At 55.2% G+C, this 20,720-nt stretch overlaps 1 protein-coding gene across 1 annotated transcript; it reads right to left on the bottom strand.

Moving 5' to 3' along the window:
* Nucleotides 1-33: 33 nt before the first annotated feature.
* FERMT3 (FERM domain containing kindlin 3) lies at nt 34-19,919 on the bottom strand. The gene is made up of 15 exons (XM_042958160.1): nt 19,787-19,919; nt 19,038-19,210; nt 15,987-16,220; nt 15,638-15,757; nt 15,383-15,551; nt 15,057-15,159; nt 3,177-3,284; nt 2,881-3,015; nt 2,743-2,792; nt 2,526-2,650; nt 2,218-2,324; nt 1,846-2,079; nt 1,363-1,487; nt 719-860; nt 34-540 (listed from the first exon to the last, which is right to left on the bottom strand). The coding sequence occupies exons 2-15, from the start codon at nt 19,195-19,197 to the stop codon at nt 361-363; spliced, it is 1,992 nt and encodes a 663-aa protein (XP_042814094.1). The 5' UTR covers nt 19,198-19,210; nt 19,787-19,919; the 3' UTR covers nt 34-360.
* Between the last annotated feature and the right edge of the window lie 801 nt (nt 19,920-20,720).

The raw sequence follows: 20,720 nt of genomic DNA, 5'->3' as shown, positions 1-20,720 counted from the left end.
TATTTAAAAAAAAAAAAAAAAAAAGGAATGTAGAAAGATGGCAAAACAGAAATTCCAGTTGGAAACCATGAATTATCCTGTAGCTACAGCCGGGCTTCTTGATGTGCTCAGGACTACAGCTAGGTCGGGGGTGTCGGTCTCGGCCACTCGGACAAGGAGAGGGTGGGCATCATACGAGCTCATAGCCCACCCTCTCTAACCCCCGGGGGATGGCAGAGTCTGGTCCAGTTAGGTCCCCGGTCTGCACGAAGCCAGCTGACAGCAGGGGAGCGTGCCCAGCTCAGTGCCTGTCTGGAGAGGGTGTGGGCTTAGGAGTGGCCAGAGCAGGTAGTGAGCAAAGTGGGGACAATAAGACAGGCCTCAGAAGGCCTCGTGGCCTCCTGTGAGCTGCAGGAAGAGGTCCTCGTCCAGTTCTTCCCCGCGGGCCCGCTCCCTTGTCGACAGGAAAATGTAGCCCCCGATGTACTCGTGCACAATGCGGCAGCTGGCAGACACGCAGCTGAAAGCCACGTTGATGTGCTCGTCAAACTCGATGGCGACCTGCAGAGTGAGCGGTCAGAGGGGCTGGTGGGGGTGGGATAAGAGAGCAGCCCCGGTCCTGCCCTGGCTGGGTCTGGCCTGGCCGCTGCGGTCTGGCCCCACCCCTGGCCGCGCCCTGCTTCCCCGCCCCCCCACCCCCACCCCCCCCACCCCCGCCCCGTCCTCACTCCTGGCCCACCTGCCGGATGTCCCAGTTGACGTTCCACTGGCGCATGTTGCTGAAGCGCCAGGTCTTGACCACGTCGCCCACGGCCAAGTCGATGCGGATCAGTCTGTTGTTGGCGATGCCCAGGATCTCATCCTTCCTGCTGCCCTTGAACCTAGTTCCCCGGGGAGGACAGAGTGTGAGCAAGAGCCCTGCCCTGCACGGGCCCCAGGGCCCCCCCAGATAGCCCGGTGCCGTGCTCCGGAGCACGCTGTGCTCCTGTCATTTAGGTTCTCTGAGCCTCGAGTTCCTCTTCTGGAAGACGAGGGTTAACTGATCTAATCGTTATACTAGCATTCTTGGCGGCCTCAGGCAAAGTGTCCAGGCCTTTCGGTAACGACTTTTGTGGGTACCGGTGTCATCTGTTGCCTGGCTGTCTCTGCAGGCTGGGAAAGCGGGCAGAGGGCACTCCGTGTCATAGCAGCGGACCGCGGCCTCGAGAGGGACCGGGCTGCGGCAGAGCTGGGACAGGAGCTGGGACTCCTGCCCTCCTGGCCTGGTCTCTTGCTCTGGTGTCTGCTGCGGGGGCGCCCGCACAGAGCAGGAAGGGAGGCTTCGGGGGTGCCCCTCTCCAGGCAGGAGGGGAGGCCAGAGGGGGGCTGGGGCGGGGCCCGTACCTGACCACGACATAGGAGATGCCAAAGTCAGGCAGGGACTGCCAGGCCTGGATGAAGCGCAGCTGGGCCTCGGACAGCGAAAGTTGGGCCACGTTCTGGTGGGCTTCCAGGATCCGTGGGGTGAGCTGCGGGACCACATTGGTGAGGGGCGGCCCCGAAGTCCCTGAGACCCCCCGCCTGTCCCCATCAGGGAGACCGGATGCTGAGCCTGGAGCAGGGGCGGGGCCCAGCGCGGGGCCTCCACTGGGCGCCCTCGCACCACTCAGCAGACGGTTGCTGAGCCAGGCCCTGAGGTGGACTCGGGCAGCCGGGCCGTGACCCCTCCCAGGGGGTGGGGACCAGCATGCTCCGTCTCAAGGACAAGGGTAGGAGAAGGAACGAGTGAGCACGTGGCTTTCTAGAGGAAAGCTGTGTGGAGATCCAGGGGCCAAGGGTGGCCAGGTAAAAGCCGTGGTCATTCCCCCCACCCACTTCCTTTGGCACCTGCTTGGCCTTGAACTTCCGCTGGAAGCGTGGGGCAACAAGGCCGTAGGGGTTGAGGCCCTCGGCAGAGGCGTCAGGGCCCTGGGGGTGGTTGCCTGAGCCCCCGCCACCCGTCCGCTGCAGGCTGAGGAAGGCCAGAATGGCCTGCACCTCGCTGGCGTAGCTGCTGTCTGCCATGGTGCGACCCTTAGAGGCCAGTCGGCAGCCGGCCATCCAGTGGGCGTACTGCTTCTCCTGGGGTGCGAGGAACAGGGGAGGGTGGTGAGGGGCTCGCCGGGCTCTGGTTCGGCCCCCCCACCCCCACCCCGGGCCCTGTCCCCGGCCCCACTCCGGCTTCGGCCCGGCGCTGACCCCTGCCCGGCCCTCACTTACATCCTGGCACCTCACGTGGATCTCACTCATGCCCTCGGGGGAGGGTACTAGGAGTTTGATGCAGAACTTCTGCCCGGAGACATTGACATCGGGGACTACCTCACAGCCTAGAGGGAGACGAAGGGGTGGGTAGGAGGCTGGGGGGGGGGGCCCTGCCTGAGAGGTCCCTGGGAGAATGCCGGCCCAGCACAGTGCCTCAGGACAGAGGTATCTTCCCTCTACCCCGAGGGGGAAACTGAGGTGGGCCAGGTGGGCCCCCAGCCAGCTCCTGCCCTTGTCCCCGTACTGGCCCGGCGGCCCTCACTCACCCTTGAGGTTGAGCTGCTGAATGGGGTCCCCCGGGGCCTCCTCCTGGCTCTTGTAGTAGGACAGCGTGGTCTCCTTGAACACCACCCAGTGCTGGCGGTACCCTTTTAGGGTCAGCTTCCGGGGCCTGAGGGTGAGGCAGGTGTGTGACAGGCTGTGTGCTCCGTCTCCACACTGGGCCCCCTCCAGCGGCGCTGCCGACCCTGGGCCCGAACTCACCGGAAGATCCGGAGATGGTCCTTGAGCTCTGGGATGGTGGTGAGGTTGTCCTGGGGGGGGGAAGAGGGGTCAGAGGAGGGCCAGGTCTCCGCACGCGACCCTGACCCCGACGCCAGCCCGACCCGGGCTCCTCCTCACCAGCACGTCTGTGGGCGCCGACCCCTCCAGCTTCACCTCCAGGTTGTTCAGGGCCGCGTCCAGGTCGTCCAGCCCGGGGTCTGCGGCGGCGGGTTCGCCCGCCTCCCCACTCTGGGACAGCTTGTTGATGTGGTACTGGGTGGGGCACATGGCCAGGGAGGGCTGGGTGGGCAGCCCAGGAGCCCGCAGGGCCCTAAGCGGGGCGTCCCGAAGACGGGGCCCCACCCCGGAAGACCCTCCCTGCCCTGGGCCTGGCCCGCGCCCCGGCCCCCCAGGTGCCCTGGCCCGCCGGGCACCTGCAGGGCTGCAAACACCATCATCTCCTCCTCGGTGCAGTCGGTCTCCTCCAACAGCAGGTCCCACCGCGCCTGCTCGTACAGCTGGGTCAGCCGCACCGGGTCCGTCTGCGGCAGGGGTGGGGGAGGCTGGGTTGGTCAGGTGCCAAGTGCCCCCGGCACCCTGTGCGCCCCGACCCCTTGAGCCTCAGCCTCCAGCCCTGCCCCCTGCACAGTGCCAAGTTCGCCTAGCGGCCCCACACGGGCAGCAGACCCCCAACTCCAGCCGTATGGCCTGCCCGGGCAAGTGGCACCGATCTCTCTGTAAAGCTTCCCGGACCAGGGGCGCCTGGGTGGCTCAGTCGGTTAAGCGTCCGACTTTGGCTCAGGTCATGATCTCACGGTCCGTGAGTTCGAGCCCGGCGTCGGGCTCTGTGCTGACAGCTCGGAGCCTGGGGCCTGCTTCAGATTCTGTGTCTCCCTCTCTCTCTGACCCTCTCCCATTCATGCTCTGTCTCTCTCTGTCTCAAAAATAAATAAACATTTAAAAAAAATTAAAAAAAAAAAAAGCTTCCCGGACCAACGTCGACTGCGTGTCTACTGCGTGCCTGTGGGGGCAGAAGGGGGACCGAGTAAACCAATCAATGAATGAGTAAGGTGATTCAAGACTTCGATAAAAGCAATCAAGGAAGTAGCTTCCGTGGGGCCTTTCACTCGTGCCCTTGGACAAGGGCACCACGAGGACGATGGCGATGACAGAGGATGGAACTGGGATGCATGGAGCTCCTCGTGAGGAAGCATTCAGGGGAGTTGTCCTTGAGGAGATGTCGGACTGCCCTGCGGCCTGAAGGATGGCCACGGGCCACTGACGGGAAGAGTGATAGGAAGAACCTTCCAGAAAGAAGGAACAGGGACTGCAAAGCTCACGGGTCAGAAGACCAAGCCCACGGTCCCCCTGCAACCCGCCACAACCGACAGCAAAGGCGTAAAAAGGGTCAACCCAAAGGGACGAAGGGAGCGGGAATCCTTGCAGGTGAGGCACGCGGACGACATTTTGGAAGATGGAAAGCAGAAACGGGAACTGAGTTACGGGGAGAGAGAGAGCCGGGATTGCTAACCCGTCTCCCCTCTCCTGTTCTGCGGTAGAGGCACTAATGAGTTCTGAAAATAGGCAGAAAACAAACAGCAAAAAGAACACAGATCCGGACAGAGGCATCCAGGGCACGTGGCGGCTCCCCACCGGGATCCTCCGGCCGAGAGGTGAGGGTGGGCTGCCGTGAGGACGGCAGAAGGGGGTCTCAAAGGAGCCGGTGCCCCCACTCCCTGCAGCCCAGTGACAGCCAGGCACCTGGCAGAGGAGAGATTTACGCTCTGGCGATGGTGAGCCAGAGACAGTCTAGGCACAGCTGGGCGAGGGACGGCACTGTGCTCGAAACAGATGAAGAAAGTTGACGTTCTGAAAGGTGAGACTCCCCCAAGTCCCACGGTCGCCTAAGACATTGGCAGTGAGCCTTCTGTTCCCAGTCGGGAGATCAGAGGGTTCACGGCTGAGAAACTGACGAGCCAAAGAGAAACCCCTTACAAAAAACGGCATCCTTACCCCAGCGCCCCCAGGAAGCCCCCAGAGTGCCAAGCTCTATTCACCGGCTCAGGGTTTTCAGGGGCTTCCCGGAGCCTTGCCTCTCACCACGAAAGGGCAGGCAGGGATCACCCGCGTGTAAGGGAAGCTGCTGACGTCAACCACAGGGACCAAGATGAACAGCAGAGAAAGAGCTTAGAGGAAATGAAATCAGTAGGGAGCAGAAGAAAACTTCAACCAGTCCAAATCCTTAGAAAGACAAAATGCTGCGCTCCTAAAACAAGGACAGGATGCTGTGTTTAAAAGGAGCATAATTATAAAGGTTTAGTAATTCAGACTGCAATCCAGCTGGAATTGGTATTTGTATGTGGATATTTGTTTGTTTGTTTGTTTTAACATGGGTACCCTGGGGCGCCTGGGTGACTCAGTCGGTTAAGCATCTGACTCTTGATTTCAGCTCAGGTCGTGATCTAGTGGTCATGAGATCGAGACCTGTGTTGGGCTCAGCATTGGATGTGGAGCCTGCTTGAGATTCTCTTTCTCTCTCTCTCTGCCCCACCCCTGCTCATGCTCACTCCCTCACTCCCTCTTAAAATAAATAAACATTAAAAATACATATATAGGTATCCAATGGACCCAGTATCATTTATTGATTCATTTATCCGTTCCCAGTGACCCTGGGGTCCCCTTTGTTCTAAGTCAGGGGAATATAAACGTATGGGTCTCTCTCTGACTCTCTGTGGTTCCATTGGTCAACTTGTCTCTCCAGCTGGACTGCAGATCTAAATACTAAAGTTAAAACAATAAAGCTTTGGGGCGCCTGGGTGGCTCAGTCGGTTGAGCGTCCGACTTCAGCTCAGGTCACGATCTCGCGGTCTGTGGGTTCGAGCCCCGCGTCAGGCTCTGGGCTGATGGCTCAGAGCCTGGAGCCTGCTTCCGATTCTGTGTTTCCCTCTCTCTCTGCCCCTCCCCCGTTCATGCTCTGTCTCTCTCTGTCTCAAAAATAAATAAACATTAAAAAAAACAAAAAAAAACACAAAAAAAAACAATAAAGCTTTTAGAGAAAAATAGGACTACATCTTTGTGATCTTGGAATTAAAAAATATATATATTCTTTTTTTTTAATGTTTATTTATTTTTGAGACAGAAAGAGACAGAGCATGAGTAGGGGAGGGGCAGAGAGAGAGATCTCACAAACCGTGAGATCATGACCTGAGCTGAAGTCGGTCGCTCAACCGACTGAGCCACCCAGGCGCACCGCCCCCCCCCCCAAAAAAAAGATTTCTTAAACAGGACACAAAAGATATCAATCATAAAAGAAAAAAAATATTTGAAAATAGAAGGCAGATTATATTAAAATTAGGAAGGTCTTTTTATCAAAATAAACCATCAAGAGAATGAAAAGGCAAAGCACGGGGTGGGAAGACACAGTCACAATATACTTATCTGACAAAGTATTACTCATGTACAGAATATATAAAGACCTCCTATAAAGCAATAGGAAAGATAAGCAATTCAACATTAAAAGTTGTCAAAAAAGGGCGCCTGGGTGGCTCAGTCTGTTAAGCATCCGACCTCGGCTCAGGTTATGATCTCACGGTTTGTGAGTTCGAGCCCCACGTCGGGCTGTGTGCTGACAGCTCAGAGCCTGGAGCCTGCTTCCGATTCTGTGTCTCCCTCTCTCTCTGACCCTCCCCCATTCATGCTCTGTTTCTCTCTGTCTCAAAAATAAATAAACATAAAAAAAAATTTTCTTAAGTTGTCCAAAAAAAAAAGAAAAGTTGAACAGAAACTTGACAAAAGAGGATATCCAAATGGCTAGTAGCCATATGAAAAAGGGCTCCACCTGATTAGTCATCAGGGAAATGTGAATTAAAGTCACATAGGAAGCACATAGTGGTTGTCTGGGGTTGGGTGTGGGAGGGGCAGTTACTACAAATAGCACTGGAGAAATTTCTGGGGTGATGAAATACCTCCCTCAGAACTTGATTGTGGTGATGGCTGCACAACTGTGTAAATTTGCTAAAGATAATCGAACTGCATGCTTACACTGAGTGATTTTGTTGGCATGTAAGTTACAGCTAAGTAAAGCTGTTAAAAAAACAACAACAAATAAGCAAAAAAACCATACGAGGGGCCATTACACACCTACCAGAATGGTTACCACAAAAAAAAGAGAGGAAATACCAAGTGCCAGTAAGGTTGTGGAACAAGGGACATTCTCATGCACCTGCTGAGAAATGTGTGCAGAAATGTGTGCCCATGTTCACCGGAAGACATTACAGGAATGTTCGTAGCATCCTTATTCGTAATCGTCTCAATCTGGAGATTGTGCAATGCCCATCAGCAGTAGAACGGACAGTGAATTGGGGTGTATTGACATAAAGGAACGTCGCACACCAATGAGAGAGAATAGGCTACAACTATGTGTAACATACAAGCATGTGAATCATACAAACATAATGCTGAGTGGCAACAGCCAGACAACTGCGTGATTTCATCGATGTAGATTTCAACACAGCCAAAACCATCTATCGTGTTAGGATTAATCTTAGTGCCGCCCCAACCATGGGACATACTGCCTAGAAGTGGTAGGAAGGAGGCTTCTGGGGGCTGGTAAAGTCCTGTTGCTTGATGTGTTGGATACATTTGTACATTGCTCTAAAAGTATGTTATACTAAAACAAAAAACAAAAAACTTTACAAAGGAACACTCAGAAGACAAGAGCTCTTAGAACGTAAAAGGGTAGTTGCAGAAATTAAAAATTCAACACATCATTTGAAAGATAAGTCAAAGCACTGTCCAGAAAGTAAAACAAAAAGGCAACAAACTTAGAAATGACAAAGAACAACTGGGGCGCCTGGGTGGCGCAGTCGGTTAAGCGTCCGACTTCGGCCAGGTCACGATCTCGCGGTCCGTGAGTTCGAGCCCCGCGTCGGGCTCTGGGCTGATGGCTCAGAGCCTGGAGCCTGTTTCCGATTCTGTGTCTCCCTCTCTCTCTGCCCCTTCCCCCGTTCATGCTCTGTCTCTCTCTGTCCCAAAAATAAATAAACGTTGAAAAAAAAAAAAAAAAAAGAACAAGGGGCGCTTGACTGGCTCAGTTGGTAGTGTGTGCGACTCTTGATCTCGGGATTGTGAGCTTGAGCCCCACAGTGGGTGTAGAGATTACTTAAAAATAAAAAAATCTTAGGGGCACCTGGGTGGCTTGGTCGGTTAAGCATTTGACTTTGGCTTGGGTCAGGATCTCACGGTTCGTGGGTTCAAGCCCCGTGTCGGGCTCTGTGCTGACAGCTCAGAGCCTGGAGCCTGCTTCAGATTCTATGACTCCCTCTCTCTCTCTCTCTCTCTCTGTCTCTCCCCCGCTCATGCTTTGTCTCTTTCTCTCTCAAAAATAAACATTTAAGAAAGAAAGAAAGAAAGAAAGAAAGAAAGAAAGAAAGAAAGAAAGACAGAAAGAACCTTAAAAAATGAGAAAGACACGATAAATGTCTACGTTGTTTTCTTTGAAGAATCAATCCAGGGGGTCTAATATCGACTGAGTTCCAGCAGAAAGGAACAGAAAACTGGCGGGGAGGAAATGATTGAGATTATTTAGGGTATTTCTCCAGAACTGAAAGACTCAGGTTTCTGACTTGAAAGGGCTCCGCAAGTGTGCAGGTCAGTCAACAAAGATAGATCCTTACTAGGACATAGTATTGAGAGATTTCAAAGCATCATGAGATAAAGAGAAGATCTAAAAGCTTCTGGTACCTCCCCTCCCCGTCCAAGAAAAAATAAAAAGGTCTCATACGAAAGGACTGAAAATAAAAATGGCACTAGACTCCGCAATAGTAACACCGAGAACCAGAAGGACGAGGGGAAGGTGGCTTCAGATGTGGCAGAAGAATGTTTCCAACCTAGAATTCTACACCTGGCTAAACTATCACGCACGTGAGGGCAGAGTAGTGAACTTTTCAGACATGCAGGATTTCAACGCCTTTATCAGGTTAGGGGAAGCTGCTGAAACATATGTTTCATTCAGAATGATGAGTGAGGGGCACCTGGGTGGCTCTGTCGGTTAAGCATCCGACCTCAGCTCAGGTCATGATCTCGTGGTTCGTGAGTTCGAGCCCCACGTCGGGCTCTGTGCTGACAGTTCAGAGCCTGGAGCCTGCTTTGGATTCTGTGTCTCTGTCTCTGTCTCTCTCAACAATAAATAAAACATTAAAAAAAAAAAAAATGAAGGAACGAGTCAACAGAGGAACACAGAAGATTCAGGAACCAAGAAGTCCAGTAGAGAAATTCCCAGGAAATAGACAAGGGCAGTCCAAGGACAGCAGCTGTGCAGGGATCCCACTCTACAGTTCCAAGGGAACAATGACGCTGACTGATTACCTAACGTGATCCACCCCAAAGGAGAAGCCACAGCCACGTAGAGAATATCCAGAGAGCCATGTGGGGAGGGGGTCTCTCTTCTAACCGTGCACAATTAATAGAAAAATAAGAAAATAAAATATAACAATTGTGCACTATAAGAAAATGTTGTTTTTAAACTTTTGTTTTAAAAACAAACGAGAACAGGGGCGCCTGGCTGGCTCATTGGCAAAGCATATGACTCTTGATCTCGGGGTTGTGAGTTCAAGCCCCGCGAGGCATGTGGAGATTACTTACAAATACAATCTCGAAAAAAATAAAAACAAAGAGAACAACAAAGACCCGTCGCTGGATTTTAGATGTTGGACAAGAGACCACACAGAACAGTGGTCCCGACGGAAGGGAAACAAACACAGCGAATCCTAAGATTGCCCCAGATTGCTTACTGCCCAGAGAGAGCCCAGCCTATTTCCCGAGCTGAAGAAATGGAGTTGAGCATTTGGTGAGTCCACGGCAGCTAGATTTCACAGGACAGAGGACTGGAGAGGAGAGAGCTGCCCAGAGAGAAAGCTCCAGAGAGCAGCAGAGGGCTCCTCCTGAGTCTTCAGCTAAGCACTGATCGACGTATGTGTGGAAGGAAATTACCCAAAGCTGATGGGAAAAGAAACATTTGAAAGGAGCCAGGTGGAACATTTGCCAGCAGTAACCTACGGGGGGAAACAGTTCACGCTCCCCAAAAGCCAGATTAGAGAAACCTCATGATGCATGGCACATTGGGAAGAGTTCTCAGAAGGCAATTGTCTCAGTAATGGGGTAAATTAGCCCTAGATGAGCGGCTGCTTTTGTCCTGTCTAATTAATATTCAAAGCAAGCCTTGGAAGGATTGAACTGTCTCCAAGTAGTTTAACTTCATCCCTAAACAAAGTTTAAAAATAGTTAAAGGACTACAAAAAAAAAAAAAAAAAAAAAAATCTAGCACCCAAGAACATAAAAAGATTGCGTTGTCTGGCATCAAATAAAAAATGACCAGGTGGGGCGCCCGGGTGGCTCCGTCGGTTAAGCAGCCGACTTCGGCTCAGGTCACGATCTCGCGGTTTGTGAGTTCAAGCCCCGCATCGGGGCTCTGTGCTGACGGTTCAGAGCCTGGAGCCTGCTAAGGATTCTGGGTCTCTCTCTCTCTCTCTCTCCCCTCCTCTCCTCACACACTCTCTCTCTCTCTCTCCAAAATAAATAAACATTAAAAAAAAAAAATGACCAGGGATGAAAACAAGCAGAAAAATACAACTCATAATGAGGAGTCCATAGAAACAGATCCAGAAATGAGACAGATGATAGAATGAGTAGGTAACAATCAGGAAAAGTTATTATAAATATATCACGTGTGTTGAAGGAGGTAGAGAAAAAGCAGGAGCATGTTAAGGAGAGACATGGAAACTATTAAAAAGGTCACAATTAAACTTCTAGGCATGAAATCCACGGCAGATTAGATGTGGCAGAAGAAAAGATCAGTAAACTTGAAGATATAGCAAGAGGGCGCTTGAGTGTCTCAGTTGGTTAAGTGGCCAACCCTTGATTTCTGCTCAGGTCATGATCTCACAGTTCATGAGTTCAAGCCCCACATCGGGCTCTGCTCTGACAGAGTGGAGTCTGCTTGGGATTTTCCCTTTCCCTCTCTCTCTGCCTCTCTCTCTCTCTCAAAATAAATAAATAAACATTAAAAAAAAAAAAAAAAGAGCAAGAGACCTACACAAAATGCAGCACAGAAAAGTAAGGCTGGGGGGGCGGGGTGCCTGTGTGGCTCAGTCCCATAAGCGTCCGACTTCGACTCAGGTCACGATCTCATGATTCGTGAGTTTGAGCCCCACATCGGGCTCTGTGCTGACAGCTCGGAGCCTGGAGCCTGCTTCGGATTCTGTGTCTCCCTCTCTCTCTGCCCCTCCCCTGCTTGTGCTCTGTCTCTCTCTCTCTGTCTCTCTCTCTCAAAAATAAAGAAACATTAAAATTTTTTTTTAAAAATAAGACTTGAAGAGACATCTAAAAAAAACGAACAGGGCATCAGTGGGCTGTGGGACAATCCTAAGTGGTCCAATAGTTTATATAGCTAGAATCTCATCAAGAGAGGGGGCAGGAAGAAATCTCTGCAAAATTTTTCAAATTTGGGGCGCCTGGGTGGCTCAGTCAGTTGAGCGTCCGACTTCGGCTGAGGTCATGATCTCGCAGTTTGTGAGTTCGAGCCCCGCGTCGGGCTCTGTGCTGACAGCTCGGAGCCTGGAGCCTGCTTCCGATTCTATGTCTCCCTCTCTCTGTCCCTCCCCTGCTGATGCTCTGTCTCTCTCTGTCTCTCAAAGATGAATAAATGTTTAAAAAAAAAAAAATATATATATATATATATATAATTTTTCAAATTTGACACACACTATCAACTCACAGATACAAGAAGCTCACTGAACCCCACGCATGAGAAACCTGAAGGGAACCAAGGCACATGATAATCACGTTGTTTTAAGGCAGTGATTCAAAAATCCTAAAAGTAGTCAGGAAAAAAGACACATTACATACACATGAATAAAGAATGACAGGGGACCCTGCTGGGAGCCACGCAAGCCACAGGACGGTGTGGGGACATTTCTTCAGAGTGCCGTTAAGTAACAAAACTGTCAACCGAGGACTCTACACCAAGCTCTCACAATCAAAGGCAAAATAACGAGTTATTCAGACATACAAAAGCTGAGAAAGAATCATCACCACTAGATCAAGCACCACAAGAAATGTTCAAGGAAGTCCTTTGGGCGGACAGAAAATGATACCAGCTGGAAATCTGTATCTATGCACAGGAATAAAGAGACAGGGAACGGTGAATGTGTGGGCAGAAATAAAAGACTGTTATATTTTTAAAAATGTCTTTACAGGACAGTTGGCTGACGGAAATGAATCTTGATTATTCTGATGTCAACATCCTGGTTTTGATACTGTCCGTAGACACTGGGGAAAGGGTACCCGGGTATCTAGGATCTCGGGGATTCTTTTTTTTTTTTTTTTTTTTAAGATTTTATTTTATTTATTTATGTTCAAAAGTGTATTTCTTTTGAGAGAGCCGATATCAAGAGTTGGATGCCCAACCAACTGAGCCACCCAGGCACCCCTAATATTTTATTTTTCAGTAACCTCTACATCCAACGGGGGGGGGTGCGAACTCACAACCCCGAGATCACGAATCACACGCCCCACCAGCTGAGCCAGGCAGGCGCCCCTCTGTGTATCATTTCTCCCAACCTGCCTGGGGGGATCTCCAGCTATCACAAAACACAAAGTTTCACAAAAAAGGACTGACTGGTTAAAGTAAAAAATAATAGTGATGGCCACTCAACCGTTCTACTCCTAGATGTACACCCAAGAGAAATGAAAAGATACGACCGCTCAAAAAAACCTGTACGTGGATATTCACGGAAGCATCATTCGTTAATAGCCAACATGTGGGCGGGGGGAAATGAAACATCTTGTGATTGCTGAATGGATAAATAAAATGTGGCACACCCACGCAACGAAATGCCATTTTGCGGGGCGCCTGGGTGGCTCTGTCGCTTAAGCCTCTGACCTCAGCGCAGGTCACGATCTCCCAGCTCGTGAGTCTGAGCCCCGCGTCCGGCTCTGTGCTGACAGCTCGGAGCCTGGAGCCTGCTTCGGATTCTGTGTCTCCCTCTCTCTCTGCCCCTCCCTGCTCATGTGCGCTCTCTCTCTCTCTCTCTCTCTCTCTCAAAAATGAACACTACAGTTGTTTTTTTTTTTTTAAATACCATTTTGCAATAAAAAGGAATAAAACAGCGAAACACGCTAAAACATGAAACCATGATGCCAACGGAAAGAAGCCAGTCACAAAAAGCCACACACTGTGAGATCTTATTTATACGAAACGTCCGCAAAGGGCAAATCTAGAGACACAGAAGGGAGACTAGGAGTTGCCTGGGGCTTGAGGGTCAGGAATAAACGGGAGGGACTGCTGATGGGGATGATTTTGGAGGAGGTGATGAAAATGTTACAGAATGTGCTGATGGCTGCCCAGCTCTGTGAATGTACCAGAAACCATTGGGTTATACACTCTGAATGGACCAATGATATGGTATGTGGATTATTTCTCGACACAGCCGTCATAATGACAGCAACGACAAGAATGGCAATGTCTTGCAGGCTTTGACACAAGCAGAATCCAAGAATGTGATAACGAGAATATAGAGGCTGGGAGGGGACATACAACCGTCCTGTTGTCAGGTTCCCGTGCAGAAGTGGTAGAATATTATTGGATGGTAATAGTGTATGTGTACTATAACCCCTAAAGCAACCACTCAAAAAATTTTTGGCGGGGGTGGGGCGGCGCCTGCGTGGCTCAGTCAGTTAAGCGTCCGACTCTTGGTTTCGGCTCAGGTCATGATCTCACGGTTTGTGAGTTCGAGCCCAGGGTCAGGCTCCACACTGACAGCATGGAGCCTCCTTGGGATTCTCTCTCTTTCTCTCTCCCTGCCCTTTCCTGCTCACTCTCTATCTGTCTCTCAAAATAAATAAACTTAAAAAAAAAAAGTTTTTAAGTATAGCTAAATAAACTAATATAAAGGAGATAAAATGGAATCATGGAAACCGCTCAAGGGAAGGAAGGCAGGAGAAACAGAAGGAAACAACAACAAATCCCCAGGAGAGGGAGGGGCTGAGTGTAGAGGGGAGGAAGGGGGACAGATAGGTGCGCAGGGACCAGATCAGGCAATGGCCTGGGGGCTGGGCAGCGGGGGGGGGGGGGGGGCAGTAAGCGGCCATAGGAGTGAGTTGACCCCTAGGGTATGCTCATTCTAGGTGCGGTGCGGAGGGTGGGGAGTGCGCCAACCCACGTGACACAGACGAAAAGCAGGTGGTTTGGGGTTTTCATTCAAGGGACTGGGGAACGGGGACGCAAAGGTGGATGAGGTGGGAGGGAGGGAAAGGGAAGGATCCAGAATGGTGTAAGTGCGGCCTTGCGTAAGGACTCCATGAAAGGTGGGAGGATGTCCCGGGCAGGCTGGGAATCAGGACTTTGTTCAGGCAGGTCTGTGAGCAGAGCGGGGCCGCCTGGACACTTGAGTCTAGAGCTCAGGGGACAATGTCTATGCTGGACATGACGCACTTGTGAGCTGTAATGGGCAAAGGGGGAGAAGGATGGCTGAGGAGTGAGTTTCTGGGCTTGCTGACCCCCAGAGGCTGCGGGGACAGGAGGAGACCGGGGGAACCCGGACAGGATATTTGGAGACACCCCTCCCCCCCCCCCGCTCGCCTCGCCCCAGCTCTCAGTGAGCAGCGGACAAACAGCAGGTGTGCTTCCACTGTGTGGATGGGGACAGAAGACGCTAGGACAGATTTGGCTGAGGAGAGAGAGGGAGTCCAGGAGCACCCATAGGAAAGACTTGGAACCAGGAGGCAGGAGTCCGGGGAGCAAGGACACTGAAAACAGCATTTAGAAGTTGGGCAGTAAAGGGCGGGGGGGCAGGAGAAGGGGTCACAGGTAAGGGAGCACGTGTGGGGGCCTGACAGTTTCTGAGAGGGACGCATGGAGCCCGTCGATCGCCGGTGGGGACGGCGGGCAGGGAGGGGGAGACACACGCAGCCCCTGCCCGCCAAGCCTCGCCCCTGCCCACCCAAACCTACAGCGTCACCGCTGCCAGGAAGCCTTCTCTGAGTCCAGGTGCCAGGTATCTGCCACCGGAGCAGGCTGCTGGGGGCACTCGCCGCTGTCTACACTGCTCTGCGGTCACTACCTGCCTGACAGCCCCCTGAGAGACAGGCCTGACGTCGGTCCCGGCTCAGCACCTTGTTGGCGGAACTAATAAACAGGAGTGTGGATCGGCAGACGCCCTTGGAGTCTCTCGCGTTCCCCGAGCCCAGACCCCCGACCCTAAATCCGCATGTCTCATCGACCCAGCCCCCCCCCCCCCCCCCCAGACCCAGCTCACCTTGGGATCCAGGTCGAAAAAGCTGTAGTACTTAAAGCGAAGCCAGAGCATGTCCCCCGCCTTGACACCCTGCTGCATGAGGCACCGCGACGAGTCCAGCCACCTGGCCCACAGCACAGGGCAGAGGTCAGGGCTGAGACAGGAAAGGTTCCGGGGCGTGGTGGGGGCTGGGCAGGGGGCTTGGGGGCAAGCACGCATATAAGAAAGGCCCGGAGACAGGAGGTATGGATTTGGGGTAAGGATACAGGGGAGGGCATGGACCTGGAGGTGGGAGCCCGGACACAAGGGGACATGGCTCCGGGGCGCAGACCCGGCCAGCCGTGCACCTGCTGTGGAGCTGGGTCTTGTCCAACAGGGAGCTGGGCCGAGGCAGGCGCTGCAGCACGAGGGGGTCCGGCGGTGGCTGCGGCCGGCTCAGCATGTGATAGCAGGCCTCGGTCTGCGCACTGTCTGAGAAGTGGGCTGGCATCCCCCGGAACAACGCAGGTGCCACGCCTGGAGGGCAGGTCGGGGTCAAACAGGCCTCAGGGGCCCCGGCGCCGGTGCCCAGCCCCCGGCCTGCCCCGCCTGTCTGTGCTCACCCCCAGCCAGGACGACCTTGGTCAGGTCATACAACTCCTCTTCGGGCTCCTTCTCCTTCTTCTTCTTCTCCTTCTTCTCAGGAGCCCGGAGCAGAGACAGTTCCTCAGGATGCCGGATACCTGAGGGGAGCTGGGACCTCAGCAGGGGCCCGGGACCTGCCCCGTGACCTCCCGCTCCTCTCCTGGGTACTTTGGGGCAGGTCACGGCCCTGCAGGCGGGATAGGGAACAGGACCGTAAGGACAAGGTGACAGTGACTGGGCCTTGTAAAGCAGGGAGACCTGGCCCCTCGCAGGACCTTGCAGGGTGGAGGATGGGGGTGGGGGGTGGGGAAGCAGCAGGGGACTCACTGAGGAGGCGGCAGATGGCAGCCACCGCCTGGAAGAGGGGCTGGGAGAAGCTGGCCCGGAGGCGCACGGCGCGGCGATTGGGCAGCCGCAGGATGATGGGCCGGTGCTGGGGTCCGAAGAAGAGGCGGGCATCAGCCAGGATACCGTACTTGTCCAGCGTCCAGTGGGTCTGCAGCAGCCACTGTCTTTTCTGTTCCCACCAAATGGCGTGGTCTGACCAGTCCTGCTTGCGCTCTGTGGGGGCACGGGGGAAGGGAACGTGCATCAGCCCGGGCGCCGCCGAGCACAAGCGCGGTCCCTCCCCGGCCCAAGGCAAGGGCGGGCGTGGGACTGAGGTCACAGCGGAATAGCTCTTTGCTGGCTGACCCTGCTCATTTCTCCGGGCTCAGTCGCGACCTCACTTCCCAGGGGAAGCCCCCCAACCCAGATCCAGGTGCCCCGATCTTAGTGCCTCCAGCCCACTGGGCTCCCCCACCCCCCATCCAGCACCTCCCCGGCCTTCCTGGGAACCCAGGAGGCAGAGGCCCTGTTGGGAGCCTGGGACCGTGCCCGGCACGCGGCAGCGGGCACTCCGGAAACATTTCTTGGTTACGAGCTCTGTGACCTTGGCCGAGGCCTTAACCTCTCTGGGCCGCAGTTTTCTAGTTCGTGAGATGTGGGCAGTCATCACTCCGAGCCCGTGGGCACCGAACGACGCCTGCGCGGCGTCTGTGACGTTTGACGCAGGCACGTGAATGCCGACGAGGGAGGATACGGTCAGAAATGTGAAGACTTCTCTCGCGCTGCTGCTGGTGACAGGGGACGCGTCTCCCTCCAGGACGGCGAGCTGAGGTGTGGTGAGCACAGGGGATGGGCCCAGCCCTCTAGAACGTGCCCAGTCCTTCCTCACCAGCGGCGCAGGTCTCCCTCTCCACCCGCGCTGGCCCCTGCCCTCCCTCCAGTTCCCTCCTTAGTGTCACAGAGCTGCTTAAATGCAAGAGATTCTCTGGCTCCATCTGGCCCACCTCTCAAGACGCTTGAGCCTCTGCTCTCGCTCTGTTCTTGGCTTTGTGGCACCCACTCCCCCATCTCCTCTTGCCTTTGGTTCGTGTTTTGTCCTCCTTGGCCCTTTTATCCCGGCCTGCCCCCCGTCCTTCCCTGCTCCAGGTCCCCGTCCTTCCCCAACCACGGCCTCTTCCCGGGGCTCGTCTAGTCCACAGCTTCGTCTTCCTGCTCCGATCCCCAAAGTCACGGCACCTCGGGGTCAGGCCCTGCCCCGCGCCCCAGGCCAGAAACCCACATGCCCACCGGCTTCGGCCCCTCCAGAAACTTGTTCACCAGGCCATGCGCCTGCCTCTGGGGCAGAAATACGGCGACTCCAAAGCATTTGTGGTGGGTGAAACTCACTCTGCCTGAAGCTGGACAGAGGCTCTTCTCCCCGCTTGCTGACTTCTCAGCACGGGTGACAGGACCTCCCTGCCAGGCCTCAGCTCTGTCTCTTTCACTTTTAGCCTCCGCATTTAATCGATGCCAATCTCACCCTCCTGCCCGTGCTCACTGCCCACGGTAAGAGGCCTTGTCTCCCTGCCTCCAGCCCACCCCCTACCTGAGGGGCCTGTCCACGTGTGAGCCTTAGCCACTGAAAGGCCCTTCGGTGGCCACTTTCCACCTCCGGGGTAGTCTAAACTCCTACCGGCGACCACCCCAGTCTCTTCTGGTCACGCTCCGGGCGTCCTCCCTGGCCTGGAGGCCCCAGTTCGGAACACCCCCACGCTCCAACATCACTCCTTGCCCTCCCGGTGATGGGCCCCCTGTCGGGACTCTCCTGGGGAGTCTCCCTGTCCTGGCTCCAGCCCCCGTGCCGTCTGTCTCTCCCCCTGTCCTGGGGGCTGTGGGGTCCGTCTCACCTGCCGGGCCACACTCCAGGTGGCACGGGGTTTGGCTGGACTGAGCCCCAGTAAGACATTGATACACTAAGGAATGAGCGGGATTAGGAGGGGTGGGGACAATGTCCCCGTTGCGGGGGACAGGAGCCGAAGGGATTTTCCCCGGTGGGCCCAGCAGTGGGTGGAGGGATCAGGTCTGCCTGTCTGTCTGTCTGACTGACTCGTTTAGGCCTCTTGCAATGCTCGCGTGCCCCGCCAGGAAGCCGACCAGGTCTTCCCTTGGGGCCCCGTCTCTTCGCCCCCTCTGCTTTGGCTCAGCCTGGGCCCGGCGGCCTCTTGGTCTGACACCCAGTCTCCTGAGGGACCCTCTGTTCCCCACTTCTGCTTTCACAGCCTCCTGGGCGCTGCCTGTTGGAAGCCCCCCGCTACCTCAGCCTTGTGGCCAGGCTGTCCCCGGGGCGGGGGGCCCGTCTGTCCACAAGCCAACTAATCTGCCTCCCAGGCTGCACGTGATGGGGTGGCTGGGTCTGAGGAAGCCTGCCCGCTCCCCCTGCTACTACCCGCAGGTGGCCCAGGCCCCAGAGGTCTCCTGGCTGAAACGATCATGGGCCTGCCTTCCCGCTCTGCCTTTTGGGGGTGTGCCTGCTGCCCGCCCAGGAAGGGGCAGCCCCTCTCCCCAACAGGGGAAGGGGACGAGAAGCCCCCATGTCACTAGCCCCGCTCCTCTCCACGCCTGCCTGGTACCACAGGCTGCTGTGCTGTAACTTCCTGTGGGGGCAGGGCCTTCCCACCCAGCCCAGGCCTGTCACCAGCCTGCCGAGGGCTTCCGCCCTGCAGAGAGGGTATGGGAGCGGGCCTGGTCTCCCCTCAGACCCTGAATGGCACCTCTGCCCCGGCCCGGGCAAGGCCCCTCTTGCCCCTAGGAGTGGGCGAACGGACTGGGGCCAGGTCTGCTCCCTGGGGACTTAGCAGAACCAGCTAGGGTGGGAGGAAGGGAGGGAGACCGCGGGAGGGAGGGGAAGTTGGGGAAATGTCTTTTTTGGAACCAGATGATTAAGGTGGTGCCTGAGTCACTGCGGCAGGGTTATCGAGAGCTGCACAGTCAGATGGCCCGGAAGTGCCCAGGGACCCAGTTATAGCCGCCCCATGGTGCTGAGGTCAGCAGCGGGGGCAGCGGTTCACTCACTAATCTCCTCCACGATCTTCAGGAGCACCCCGCCGATGTGCGACTCCCCCGTGACCCGGAGGGTGACCGACTCGGCCTCCGGGTCCTCCTCTCCCACAAACACCCGCAGCTCCCAGGATGAGTCGATGTAGTCGCCGGTGGCCGTCTTCATTCCCGCCATGGCTGCGGCGACTCTACAGAGGGTGGGAAGGAGGCAACGTGGGCAGGGTGCCGGGGCCTGCTAGGCTGCCCGTGTTCAAGTCCGGGGGGCCCCGTGGTGACCTGGACAGGCGGCCAGTATGTCATGGCAGCATCACGGGTCCAAGACACGGGTGCCAATTTGCTCCAGGCAAGCCTCAGGCCCCCTCGCCATTACCGGTGGTTTAACTGAATTGGTGTTGTCCGACCCGCTCCCACCTTCGAGATGGGAAGACTGAGTCCGGGTAAAAGTAAGAAGGGGGCTCACCCAAGATCACTCAGCTTGAAGCCAGCACCCGGCACAACCCCTCTCTGCTTCCCCGGCTCCCATTTTGCCCCCCAAGCCCACCCTGGAGGGGTGGCAGCTGCCCACCCTGGAGAGAGTTGTGGACCCAGGTCGGGAGATACGTCCAATCCTGGCCCAAAGCTCAGATCCAAACAACCCAAACCAGCCACGGCCTCTTTAGGGTGGTGGAAAGTCCAGAGTGCCCGTGGAGAGAGGCATGTGGGCAGAGGGGCCATAGGAGGGTGAAGGAAAGGGTCCCTGGGCCTTCAGCCGCCGCCCCACTTACCTTGCCTGTTAGGGTTTGGGGGCTGCAGGTGTGGGGGCTGGAGTACCGCCCACTCCCGGCCTCAGTCTAAACACCTGCAGATCAGTGAGTGCTTCCTTCCCCCTCTTCTCTCTCTCTGGAGCTTCCTTCAGAGGGCAGCCCCTTGCACCTCCTTATCAGGAGTGGGGCGGGCTCAGCCCCTCCCCAGGGCGGGCTGGCGCTGGGTGCAGGAAGCGTTGCCAACATGCGGAGGGTTCCAGTTGGGGCCCCACCTTTGTTCCCAGTGAGCACAGGAAGCAAGGAAGGAATGGGCCCGTGCCCCCTGCCCCCCCCCGGCCCCCCCCCCCCCCCCGCCACCGCGAAGTGTCCCTCATCTGGAGGGAAGCTCGGTTCAAACCAGAAAAGCCACCAACTCCTGCTTCCTGCACGAACCGTCCCCTGTAGGAAGCCATCTCCCATCTCCAGCCTGTCACAAAGTGGCGGCCTTTGGGCCATGAAACACCACCGGGCTGTCGAGAGAGAAAGTCATGCCATTGAAAGGATCGGATCCGGGTTATTTAGGAACCTGGGAGGTCAAGCAAGTTCAAGCCCTAGAAGTCCCTTATCACCACAGACCCTTGAAGAAGACCCCGAAGGGGAAACAATTTTCTTTTCTGGGCCCCCCATAAGAGCCTGTTTTTAAACATGTAAACCTCAGAGCTGTGCAGGGGAATGGCTGAAGAGAAACTGGTCCCTGGTCATTCACCACCTCCCCACCCCACCTCCACTCTGTCCCTCCACATGTGACGCGCTTGATCAGTAACCCCCAAGGGTCCCTCCTGTCAGGCCCCTACTCAGATGTGACCTTGGAGGGTCCCATCATCTGCACTGGGATGTAAGTTTTTTTTTTTTCAATCTTTATTTTTGAGAGACAGAGCGTGAGTAGGGGAGGAAGAGAGAGAGGAGGAGACACAGA

Source organism: Panthera tigris, chromosome D1 (assembly GCF_018350195.1).
Source record: "Panthera tigris isolate Pti1 chromosome D1, P.tigris_Pti1_mat1.1, whole genome shotgun sequence".
Lineage (NCBI taxonomy): Eukaryota > Metazoa > Chordata > Mammalia > Carnivora > Felidae > Panthera > Panthera tigris.
The sequence above is the reverse complement of the archived record's forward strand: the minus strand, read 5'-3'. Positions and strand labels throughout refer to the sequence as shown.

Excerpts from the sequence above, each read along its gene's own strand:
- FERMT3 (XM_042958160.1), bottom strand. The coding sequence starts at position 19,197 with ATGGCGGGAATGAAGACGGCCACCGGCGACTACATCGACTCATCCTGG. Across the intron at positions 3,285-15,056 it reads TTTTCGACCTGGATCCCAAG|ACGGACCCGGTGCGGCTGAC; the intron begins GTGAGCTGGGTC and ends CCCCTGCCGCAG. Across the intron at positions 541-718 it reads TCAACTGGGACATCCGGCAG|GTCGCCATCGAGTTTGACGA; the intron begins GTGGGCCAGGAG and ends CTCACTCTGCAG.